Here is an 11437-nt window from a genome sequence, read left to right as displayed (position 1 = left end):
CCTGGTCCGGAGGAGGAACTGTTGAATCAGACGAGAAAAACAATTTATTTATATTTGATTTATATATTTAACTAAATAGTTATATATATATATATATATATATATATATATATATATATATATATATATAACAAGCAAATAAAGAAACTAAAGTGTCAAACAAACCAGTTTGACAAAGTGTAAAAAAACTAAAATATAAGACAACGCTGGGCTTATTTATTTGAAGAAGCTTTTTAACCACACTTCATGGCTTTGAATCATTAATATGGTTGGAGTTTTGTGTTGAGAATGTCTGTCAAACATTCAGGCTGGAATATATATATATATATATATATATATACATACATACATACACACACGTACGCACAGGGGTTAAAGGCAGCAATGCTCGAGACAATTTGGCCGGATGATTACCAACCACTCACACATTTTCTGGTCATGTGTAAATATAAAACATTCTGGGTTATTCAGATTGTTGAGGATATTTTAAGCCCTCTGATTCTGTACCTGGGATTGATACCCAGTGACATCATTTAAAAAGTGGACATCTATCTCTTTAACAACGCAGGGGATAATGGACGGCATCCAAGAGGAAAGATCGGACTTGTTCTCAGCTGGGCTGATAAGAAGAGATCAAAAGGTTGTAGAGAGAAAGTATTTCCCATCGCATTGACATATTTCTATTTTTCTCATTCGTTGTTTCGTTTGTGTAAAAGTTCCTGAAAAATAAAGTAAAATTAGAATTGCCGTCAACCTCCGTCAAGTCGCAGTTTGAAACCACGTCTGTCCAAAATGTCATTGCTTCTTTATTTTATCCCATTAGACATGTGTGTAATAGGATATTGTAATAATTAGCATATAAATTCTTGCCACCAAATCCTAATCAGTGTGACCTCGAGTGCAAGTGGACGTTTCTGCCGAATTTGGAAGGAATTCGATCAAGGATGAGGGATAAAATACATTTTTTTTAAATTAAGATTGTAAACTGTAATGCTGACACACTGCCCCCTACAGGTGAGTTCAGGGTCTGAAACCAAAATAAAACCAGTTGAAATCCTGTGAGAAGGTGAGGGGTCAAAGTTGGTGTTCTCCCAATGCGAGACAAAGTCATCCGCTAAAGCACCTGTTCAGGTGAAAGTAAAAACCTCAGCACGGAGGTGGCAGACAGAAGGGAAACAAGTAGAGACAATGACCTGAACTCAAGAGATTTTATTCCACATATTTCACACATTGAAGAAAGTAGAGAGCAGATCTGACAAACTAAACATAAAAATAAAATCCTCAAAGCTTAAACGTCTCTGTGCAGACGCACTTCCTGTTTGCATCAGTCAAGTATATGATCAATAAACTAAAAAAATATCTGGAGAGACGGCGAGATATTTGACCTCTGACCTCCTCCCCCCGCTCACTCCTTCTTCTGCTGCTCCTCGGGCATCATCACCATCACCTCCCCCTGCATCACCACCTTGTCCCTGACGGAGCACGTCACGGCGATGAAGGCGAACGACATCTTGATCTTGCGGACCTCGGCTTCGGCCAGCACCTCCTCGCCGACGTAGAGCGGCGCCGGGAAGCGGATCTCCTGGTACAGGAAGACGCAGCCGCGGCCGGGCATCCGGGTGCCGAGCACGGCCGAGATCAGGCCGTTGATGAGGACGCCGTGGACGATGGGCGCCTCGAAGGAGGTGGTGCTGGCGTAGGCCGGGTCCAGGTGGAGGGGGTTGTTGTCGCCCGTAAGCTCGGCGAACAGCTGCACGTCGCGGGCGGAGAACGCTTTGGTGAGGGAGGCTCGCTGGCCGACGTGGAGCAGCCGGCGGGAAGGAGGAGCGAGGCGCAGCCGCGGGTTGTTAAGGATGCTGCTCCAAATGAAAGTCATCTTGAAGAAGAGGAGCTCCTCCTCCTCCTTCAGTCCAGCTGCAGCTCGCGACTATTTCCCGTCAGCGCGAGCAGGAACGGAGACACCTGGAGTTCAAGGGGAAGAAAAATCAGCCGTTATTGTCTCAGAGGGAGATTTGATTCCACGGCTTGTCCACAGTCCACACAGATGAACACAAGACATGACATATGAACTTCATTCAGTGGTCAATCTGATCACGGATCAGCTTCTTTGAGATCAGAGCTAAATGTAAATGCAGTTAAGCTTTAGCGAATAGAAGTTGTTGCTTTACAGCAGATCTTTGCCCTGTGACCTCATAGGGGTGGGGAAAGGAAATTAGAAATATTTCAGTTTAAATACATGTCATGAACTTGTTCCACCACGTGTGAAACAAGAGAACGAAAGAACAAGTTACAGAAAACTCCAAAAAGAAGTAAAAACTTCCTTTCAGCCCAGAGTTGATTACTAATGAAGGATTCTTTCTGGAACACGACTCTGGTTCAACTGCACGAGTTGTGAGAGTTTGTAAACAAACACTTTTTACCATCATTAAGAACCTTCTACGTTTGAGCTTTCCTCAAAAACTCAAGCCGAGGTGTGAAATTGATTTTTTTTTTTAAAAGGCCATTTTGGGGATGAAGTATTCCTCTAATACGACTATTGTTGTTAGCTGACTAGTAGCTTGAATCCCGGGCTGCTTCCTGAAGCCTCTGAACAGATGAGAGACTGAACCAGAGGGGAACTTTCTCTCAGCAGCTGACGCACAACATGAAGCGGTCTGCTGACCTGCAGCACCCTGAAGGCACAGTCCTGGTTCTGGTAGGAGCCCAGCAGAGTCAGGGAGCTCCACAGCTTCACCAAACCCCTGAAGACACAAACACACACACACACACACACACACACACACACACACATTTAAAAGCAACATGTTGAACACTTCTTCTCTTCCCTTCCCGCTGCTGCTGAACTCACTTGCTGTAAACACGCAGAAGAGCAGTGAGGGTGTCTTCATCGTACTTCAGCAGGTCAAAGGTCAGCGCTGCTCCCACCTGAAAACACACACATACAAACTCAGTGCTACATTTACTTTAGAAATGTACTTAAGGACCATTTTGAGGTAATTTCCTGTTTCGGCTACTTTATACTTCTATATTTTGGAAGTCAATTTGGTAATTTTAACCACACTTATTTTTACTCGTTAGCATATTTTGATGCCAATACTCAGAGTATTTATACAATGTGGTATTGATTAATTTAATCTTCCACTGGTCCAAATGCATGTTTTAAAATAACATAACTGTACATATCAAATACTTTTGGAGATATTCTAAAGACAATATATATATATTTTTAGGGGGGATATATAATGTTCTCTTCCTGAAGCCCAAGCACATGTCGCCTAGTTCTCATTAGTACGTTTACTATTTCATGAAACAAAGAAAAATAACATATATGTTTTTCTATTTGAACCAACAATGAATCGATTAGCATCAGAATCACCATCTAGGAGGTCCTCACAGAGCAGATCACGCTCACCTCTCCATACAGGCTGCTCAGACCTGTGACGATGAACTGCTTCAGCTCAACTGCACTCAGTCTGGTCGACTCATCCTCCAGAGCGCTGGGCGCAAGAGACATCACGTGGGTTCAATGCACAAGGTGGACGTGCATAAATATTATGGATCAATATACAGATATGCACGACATCAACAGACGATTAAAAAGAAACCAATAGAGTGTCGTTGATAAGCAGTGACTCACAGGCGGACCTTCATGTAGTGGTACGGCGAGGCGTTCTTCAACACGACCCGTCGGAAAACTGCAGGTTCGTCCTCCGCGTCGGCGCGTCTCATTCTATTAAAGCCTCGGTGACGCCAACAGGTCAACCAGCTGACTGCAGACTGGAAACAACAAACCACTGAAGGTTAAAGGTCAGAGACGTGCCACCGCTAGTTAGACAGAGACTTGCTACGACTAGACAGACTAGCCACCGCTAGTCAGAGACGCGTTCTAACAACAAGTCATCGGTTTAACGTCTCAAATATTAACTTCCGCTATTGATATGAAAGCTCGACACGTCTGACAGACGAAGAAGTCAAACACGTGTCTCACTGAAACTACAACGAGCTAACAGGAGGTCAAACAGAGGATAACTTAAGCTAAGCTAGCTCATAGCTGCTACACTGACAAGATAAAAACAGCGAACAATAGACACACTTTAATGTGTTATTGATAAAGTATTAAAATCACATTAAGTTATCCAGCATTTAACTCACCAACTAACATCAACATTGAGAAATAGCGGCGTGTTGTGAGCGCCACGAACCCTTGAGGAGAATCAGCGCATGCGCGGTCAACGCAGCGCGTTATGTCAAAGAGGTGTAGAATAGTGAGATGGATCACTCTCTCAATATTGAGCATCCAGGAATCACAAAAGAAGGGAAGATGGGGTATTTTGGGTCTTGCACAACTAGCAAAACGACATAAACAGGTAGAGCAATTATAATGATAATAATAAGTAATAAATACAAAACAGACCCAGTTCTTTTCTGTCATGTAGTTTTCATTTTGAAACACTATAAATCAAAGTAAAACGTGGCAGATAATTTCACAATGTAAACATTTTGACGACACTGATTTCTTAGTTAAGAAAAATTAGGACACATGAATTTTGGCAAACAATTTCTGAATCGAGTCTCTGCACAAGTTAATACATAATTAAATTAAAACCATATCATAGTAAATGGTTAATTAAACCAACTAAGCCAAAGTATTTAAAAACAACCAATAACATTTAACCTAAAACAATCAAGTTACTTTTATAATGCTGACAAATAACCTTTATAATTTACCCATCAGAAGGTGGAGCAGTTCGTGCTGCGAAGTGGTACATCCAATCATGAATTACCTACCGCCACCCGGCGGTCTCTTGGTGTACTACATCATGCGGAAAAAAAACAAAACTCAAGTTTCCAATCAGTCAGTAAACAATTACTTTAATTATGCAGAAGATTTCTTTTTGTAGACCATAAACACTCTTTGATAAATTAGGTGATTCAATAATGTCTGCACACGTACAAACATTATTCACCCACAGTACATGTTTCCATTCTGAAATTCGTTCTGAATGGGTTTCCATGAGGTTGATTGTGCAGTCGGTTCACAGCAGGAGAATTCACACGCACACAAACAAACGACCGTTATTCACACGACATTTAAATACAGTTTTTTCTGAAAGAGAAATGTGCAAAATCCCCACGTGGAATGTTTTTATTCAACGTCACCTAATAAAACGGAGATTAATACCTCCTTCGTGGTGCTTTGTGTCCAAAAACATCAGGAATATTTGACTGACTGTCCCACTTCTCTACGTCCATTTCATTTTTCACCGATGTAAAAACCCTTATAGCAAACTATAAACAGTCACCACCAGATGATACCACAGATGATACCACTTCATCATAACCTCCATCCTCCTCGCCTTCCACGTCCAGAGGGAGGTCGTACGGTTTTCTTCAGGAAAGTTTCTTAGTGTTATCACAGTTGACTTCCTGTCCAGACAGGAAGTCCATGAGGAGATTGGCAGCTTTCCGGGGCCGCTCCAACACCACAGAGTGACCACAGTTGTCCAACAGTGCCACCTGGCAGTTTGGCAGCGCCGCCTCCAGCACGGCCGCCCCCGAGATGTCCACCACCTGAGAGGGCGGACGGGTTCGTTACAAGGCAGGGGGTTTTTTTGTGGGTATTTTGGCGACGCCTTTGGAAACAATGCTGTGGATTTGTCGTATATACATTTTTTTAATAGCTGCAGCGCGGCTGTATGATGACCTTATTGGTCGGTCTGTCCATATCTACATTTTTAAAATATTTCGTCGAGACATTCATGTTCCCCAGAGGAGACATTTTGGTGACATTCATGTATTGTTCTCGGAATTAACAGTAATAACTCTGGAGACCCTTTTATTTTCGTTTTAGTGACATTATTGTGTCTAATACTTTGATTTTTGACCAAATACACAAACCGAATGTCATTCCCTTCAGCCTCAGCGGTACCTTGTGTTTGTTCACCATCTTAATTTAGTGTGTTAGCATGCTAACGCTTGTTAATAATGTAAATGTTATAACTGTTGAAGATCAGCATGATAGCATAATCAATACAACTGTTGTTGCTTGAGGTGATTAATAATTCATACCTGGTCCTCCGTCCCCCAGACGACCAGCATGGGGGTCGTGATCAGATGCAAGTGTTCCTGCAGCGAGTGACGAGACTTCTCGCCGACGATCTCCATGAACACTGAAAACACACACACTATTAGTTCTTTTTTTTAATATTAAAGCTCTGAATATTGTACATTGCTCCTTTAAAAAGACATGAAATACATTTAACAGCAAATCAAAAAGCAGCACAATAGAAAAAAAAGTGAATGAAAACAATTGACCTGAATCCATCAAGACAGACGTTGGTGATGGATGTGAGCACACTGACCTTCTTTGTAGAAATCATTGTTGGGGATCCTGTTGTCAAGGAGACCCCGCATGACCTGGCAACACACACACACACACACACACACACACACACACACACACACACACACACACACACACACACACACACACACACACACACACACACACACACACACACACACACACACACACACACACACACACACACACACACACACACACACACACACACACACACACACACACACACACACACACACACACACACACACACACACACACACACACACACACACACACACACACACACACACAGAGAGTGTACTAACAGAAGTTGCACTGATATTGATATTTGATACTGTTGTTGTGTGACTTCTTAAAAAAGGGACAGTTCACCCTTTTTTCCCCTGTTCATCAATCTAGATTGTTTTGGTATAGTTTTGGACATATCAAAAAAATCTAGATCGATGAATAGCACCACAGGTAAGAGGGAATATATGAATTATATGAAGGATTTTAATCCGGGCTCTTTACCTGCCGGGGGAGGTTGAGGGGGTTGTAGCAGCAGAGTTTCAACATGTCCTCCAGCTCCTGAAGAGTGGACGGGATCAGAGGGATCGACTCCGCCTGCTGAGTCTTCTCGAGCTCCCTCAGACGACGGATGAACTCGGTTTCTGTTGGATACACCAGACCTGGAGGAGGAGGAGGAGGAGGAGGAGGAGGTGAAGGTGAAGGAGGAGGAGGAGGAGTTGTCTGTTATTCTGAGTCATCAAACAGCCTCAGTTTGGACTCCCAGAGAGAAGCACTGAAACATAAATCTGAGTTTACCTGCCGGACAGATCAAGGTGACGCCGGACAGCTGAGCTGGGTAACGGGCGGCGTACACCCCGGCGACGTTCCCACCCATCGATGTCCCCGCCAGGTGGAAGGGTCGTTTGTCCAGCCCGACGCTCTGCACAAACTGCAGAGGGAGAGAGAGGTCAGGGAGGTCAGGGAGGTGTCATTCGTCTGGATGGTTCTGTGTAAGACATGGTGGAAACCACACTTGGCATCCTCACTGTGATTACAAGGCTTCAGGAAGCCGAACTGAACGACAACAAGAATTGGTTCCAGCTCGTAACTCTTAAAACTGAAATTCACAAACCCGAGGACAAAGTTGAACCACGTCGGAGGATGTCAGGAGGTTTACACAGAGGGAAGAAAGCCGGACTTTGAAACCGATTTCACATCGTGGGCCAAACGATGAAATTATAATTAACGTGCCCGTCAGATGACGCCATAGGAGCCCAATGCGGGTTTACATTTAGGAAGAGAAGTCTTTGGCAGATAAATAGATGTTTTGAGGTCAACTTTCATCCCTCCAATCTTGTGCATGAGGAAGAGGCGGGACTAAAAAGCTGGGAGGCGGGGTTTAAAGGAAAGGCGAACGCGCTCCATAATGCGGAAGATCGGCGGAAGACGTTTTGATTTTTTCTTTCTTCACTGAGCAATTTTTTCGGGGCTCTCGCTGAACATTAATGCGTCGGATAACATTTTTTAATTAAAAACATTAACCTGTTTTTAGCCTAGCTTAGCACAAAGACTGGAAGCAGAGGGGAACTGCTAGCGCCCCGTCACACCCGGAGGCCCTGAGGCTCTTCTGGATCAAATATTCCAAAATGTCAGATTATTAATTTGAATGTTCCGCTCGTAGATTATGGAGCATTAATGCCTCCCTCTAATATTACAATGTACACACACCTGGTGTATTCGGGTGACCTGCCCCTGGATGCTGTAGTCCTCGGCGCCGGTGCGAGTCGTCCCCTCGTGTCCCGGCATGTCCACACACACCACATGCTGGCCTCTGGGGAGGTGCTGCAGGACAAAAACAAAAACACACACACCCGAGACTCACTTAAAAATAAACGCCGTTCCACGCCGGCGTGTTCGCGACGGGGGGAAAAAAAGGGGACACAAATGTAAGAAAATGCGCTACCTTGACGAGAGGCAGCCACATGTCCTTGGTGGCGGAGAAGCCGTGCAGCAGCAGCAGCGACGGCGCGGCGCCCCCTGGCGTCCCGCGGCTGCAGTAACAGAAGCGGTAGCTTCCGCTGTGAGAGTAGCGGACCGCCAGGCCCAGCCGGCAACGCCAGAACCTGAAGGAGGATTACAGCACGGTGCGCTTGTTGTTATGGGGTCTTCTGAATGCTTTTTCCTGTGTGCAACGTCGTAAAACAGGGGGGGGGGGGGGGGGGGGGGTTATGGTAATGAAAACAAATAATTGATACCTTCCACAAAGACGAGGGGGCCCGGCGTCGGGGATCGAACCTGTGAGGTGACAGTACTAGCCACTACACCACCGTGCAGCCATGTTCTATGTTCTGTATTATTTCAATCCATAGTATCATATAATATACTGTATGATTTCATGTAATGTTTCAGTGTTTTGAAACTTGACATCTTACGCATAACATTAAACTGCTGGCAAAACCACTATTACATCACTGTGACTCAGCACTGTGTGTGTGTGTGTGTGTGTGTGTGTGTGGGTGTGTGTAATGGCTACAATAACCTTGCTGGCGGCCAACATGTCATTTTATTTTTTACAGCTAAGACAAAGTCCAGTAGACCAGGTCACCCTAGAGGCCCTGCTCCTTCACAATAAAAGCACATATTACGTTACACGCTGCTGATTAGAGACAACATCTGTATTATTTTAAGAATTCAAAGTACACAATGCTGAGATAAATATGTGTACAACAACAATGTGTTTTTTTTGAGGAGACGACTTGAAGTCCAGTCCTGAGGCGCATTGTCTCCAGTTGTCTGCAGTCGTTACTTCATCATTTCATTTTAGGAGATATTTGTGCAAAATTGTCAAAATTAGTGTTAGAACTCAGTTCAACCTCGAGTCGATGTTTGTGCCAAATTTGAATCAATCCGCTTCTGGCCTCAGCTGCCACCACCGCGGAGACATAATCATTTTTTTTTTTTGTGTAAAAGTGAATAACATGTTTCTATTAATGGTCTCTTTATTGGAACATTGTAAACAAATATTACTGAGCGAACGTTCATGCCTTGGGTGAACTGAGAAGAAAATATTATTTATTTATATGAGAACTTATGGGTATTTATAACGCAGCCAACGTCAGCTACAGTGTTTGTCATCTTTAGGGACAGATACTAACTTTGATGCACTCGGTTATTCTTTTTAAAAGACACAAACGTGTGTCACAACTCATTAAGTCGGAGCAGTCAGAACATTTTCATGGGACATTGGGACACAAAAAAAAAAACACAATCTCCCTGGAATCCACCAGTTCACCCATTACAAGTCATGTCTACCACAAGTGTGTTTACCAGTTGTAGGCCTTGAGGAAGACTCCAGGCCAGAACAGGAAGGAGGCGACGACGGCGAAGACCGGGAGAAGCAGAACACCTCCCGATAGCAGTATCAGCTCCATCGTGGCACACGCCTTTCAAAATAAAAACACACAGACAGACATCGTCATTTGCTCTCAGCTCAGCTTCTGACTTGTCGATGCTGACTCAGCGTCCCAGCAGCCTCTTCTGCTACTGACACATCAGACCAGTGTGGCGCTGAGAGTTTTATAAGGGATACAATAATTTAAAAAAAACACATAACAGGACCATTTGGACACTGGCGAATATCACTTTTTCATCTCCGTGAAATAGCACTGTGGCTTGTTCTTAGCCTAGCTTAGCACAAAGACTGGAAGCAGAGGGAAACTGCTAGCGTCCTTCATGCCCAGGGGCCCTGAGGCTTATCTTGATCAACTATTCCAAAATGCCAGATTATTAATTATAATGTCCCGCTCGTTGTTAATGGCGCATTAATGGGTCCTTCTAACAGTTTTTCCAATACAAGTGACAAGAAATGTTGTTTACAACGCAATTGTCAAATAATCTCCCAATCACGCTCGTTAAAAAGGGTTTAACACTTATTTGCTACTCACTACAAACAGTTGCCCGACGTTACAAAACTACTTAGTTTGGTTGAAGGGAAAAAGGACGTTTGTGACGTAAACATAATTTACTTAAAGTCAATGTCAACTGTTGACACACGCGGAACATGAACAGCGGTCTCCTGGGTGAAAGTCCTGTGTTTGTTTGACCTTCCCAACCTCCTAAATACAGAGACTCTTTCTTTCTTTATAAAACATCATTAAAAGAATTCTGGTGGTTAATTTGTTTTTTTGGTGGATACTTCACTTCTACATGTTAAAAAAACAAAACAACATCATATATGCAAACACCTTAAAAACACAGACTCAGGAGCTCAAATCCACCGATGAATTCAATGTGACACGGTCGAAAGTTCAGGAAAGAAAGTGGGCCTTGAGTTGCCCTTTTTTTAAAAAATTTAAAATTACATAAAAATCTATTATTTTCGAAATCAACGCGAGTTGACAGTTGTGTCAATAACGGAACTTCACTTTCACCAGATCACCAGAAATATGTCATTTTATTCTGAAGGTGCTGCGGTAGAAACGAGGCTTAACTCGAGCTTTGTGAACCAGTTATAAAAGGATATTTTTGTATTATGTATCCAAGTGTCCTTTGAAAAGAAAACATATCAAAACGCGATCACAACATGAACACTGCCGCTTCTATTATTAACATGCTGGCAGCATAACACAGTTTGGCTCTGGAGCGCAGACATGCTCATTTCTATCATAACGCGTTTATACAATCGAGTGCACGGAAGTGAGACTGTACCTGTCGGACTCCTCTTCGATGTGTCACCGCGAGCTGTCCTCCATCCAGTCGTCCTCGTCGTGTTCCTCCTCCACTTCCTCCTCTTCCTCCTCCACTTTCACCCAAATTACGCAACAGCCTTTCATCTGCACTTAAAGGGAAAGAGCAGCGAGAGGGAGTGCGGTGCGTTCAGGCGCTGCCAGAAATATCACAATGCCGTGTGTGAGGGTACATCCTAAGTATCTGAGGGTACGTCCCAAGTCTCTGAGGGTACATCCTAAGTCTCTGAGGGTATGTCCCAGGTCTCTGAGGGTACATCCCAAGTCTCTCAGGGTACGTCCCAAGTCTCTGAGGGTATGTCCCAAGTCTCTGAGGGTACATCCCAAGTCTCTCAGG

General features: G+C 43.7%; 3 protein-coding genes across 4 annotated transcripts; all 3 read right to left on the bottom strand.

Moving 5' to 3' along the window:
- Positions 1 to 1191: 1191 nt before the first annotated feature.
- Positions 1192 to 4253, bottom strand: rpp14 (ribonuclease P/MRP 14 subunit). The gene is made up of 6 exons (XM_034533102.1): positions 4153 to 4253; positions 3638 to 3777; positions 3413 to 3497; positions 2849 to 2925; positions 2663 to 2741; positions 1192 to 1962 (listed from the first exon to the last, which is right to left on the bottom strand). The coding sequence occupies exons 2-6, from the start codon at positions 3727 to 3729 to the stop codon at positions 1906 to 1908; spliced, it is 390 nt and encodes a 129-aa protein (XP_034388993.1). The 5' UTR covers positions 3730 to 3777; positions 4153 to 4253; the 3' UTR covers positions 1192 to 1905.
- LOC117730994 (hydroxyacyl-thioester dehydratase type 2, mitochondrial-like) lies at positions 1193 to 4239 on the bottom strand. 2 transcript variants are annotated; one of them, XM_034533100.1, is made up of 5 exons: positions 4153 to 4239; positions 3413 to 3777; positions 2849 to 2925; positions 2663 to 2741; positions 1193 to 1962 (listed from the first exon to the last, which is right to left on the bottom strand). In XM_034533100.1, the coding sequence occupies exon 5, from the start codon at positions 1874 to 1876 to the stop codon at positions 1406 to 1408; it is 471 nt and encodes a 156-aa protein (XP_034388991.1). In that variant the 5' UTR covers positions 1877 to 1962; positions 2663 to 2741; positions 2849 to 2925; positions 3413 to 3777; positions 4153 to 4239; the 3' UTR covers positions 1193 to 1405. The 2 variants fall into 2 exon arrangements, with proteins under 2 accessions (XP_034388991.1, XP_034388992.1); XM_034533101.1 differs by lacking the exon at positions 4153 to 4239 and having other exon boundaries at positions 3413 to 3497; positions 3646 to 3676.
- A 592-nt stretch (positions 4254 to 4845) lies between the features above and the next one.
- LOC117730992 (monoacylglycerol lipase abhd6-A-like) lies at positions 4846 to 11381 on the bottom strand. The gene is made up of 9 exons (XM_034533099.1): positions 11063 to 11381; positions 9683 to 9798; positions 8319 to 8478; positions 8084 to 8197; positions 7172 to 7304; positions 6878 to 7035; positions 6363 to 6417; positions 6070 to 6170; positions 4846 to 5571 (listed from the first exon to the last, which is right to left on the bottom strand). The coding sequence occupies exons 2-9, from the start codon at positions 9784 to 9786 to the stop codon at positions 5392 to 5394; spliced, it is 1005 nt and encodes a 334-aa protein (XP_034388990.1). The 5' UTR covers positions 9787 to 9798; positions 11063 to 11381; the 3' UTR covers positions 4846 to 5391.
- Between the last annotated feature and the right edge of the window lie 56 nt (positions 11382 to 11437).

Source organism: Cyclopterus lumpus, chromosome 5, assembly GCF_009769545.1.
Source record: "Cyclopterus lumpus isolate fCycLum1 chromosome 5, fCycLum1.pri, whole genome shotgun sequence".
Taxonomy (NCBI): domain Eukaryota; kingdom Metazoa; phylum Chordata; class Actinopteri; order Perciformes; family Cyclopteridae; genus Cyclopterus; species Cyclopterus lumpus.
This window is presented reverse-complemented; position numbering and strand designations above follow the sequence as displayed.

Coding starts and splice junctions, on each gene's coding strand:
- LOC117730994 (XM_034533100.1), bottom strand. CDS start 1,876: ATGACTTTCATTTGGAGCAGCATCCTTAACAACCCGCGGCTGCGCCTC.
- rpp14 (XM_034533102.1), bottom strand. CDS start 3,729: ATGAGACGCGCCGACGCGGAGGACGAACCTGCAGTTTTCCGACGGGTC. Junction 3,498..3,637: donor CACTACATGAAGGTCCGCCT/GTGAGTCACTGC, acceptor TCTTGCGCCCAG/CGCTCTGGAGGATGAGTCGA. Junction 2,926..3,412: donor TGAGCAGCCTGTATGGAGAG/GTGAGCGTGATC, acceptor GTGTGTTTTCAG/GTGGGAGCAGCGCTGACCTT.
- LOC117730992 (XM_034533099.1), bottom strand. CDS start 9,786: ATGGAGCTGATACTGCTATCGGGAGGTGTTCTGCTTCTCCCGGTCTTC. Junction 8,198..8,318: donor TGTGGCTGCCTCTCGTCAAG/GTAGCGCATTTT, acceptor TTTGTCCTGCAG/CACCTCCCCAGAGGCCAGCA. Junction 7,305..8,083: donor AGGTCACCCGAATACACCAG/GTGTGTGTACAT, acceptor CTCCCTCTGCAG/TTTGTGCAGAGCGTCGGGCT.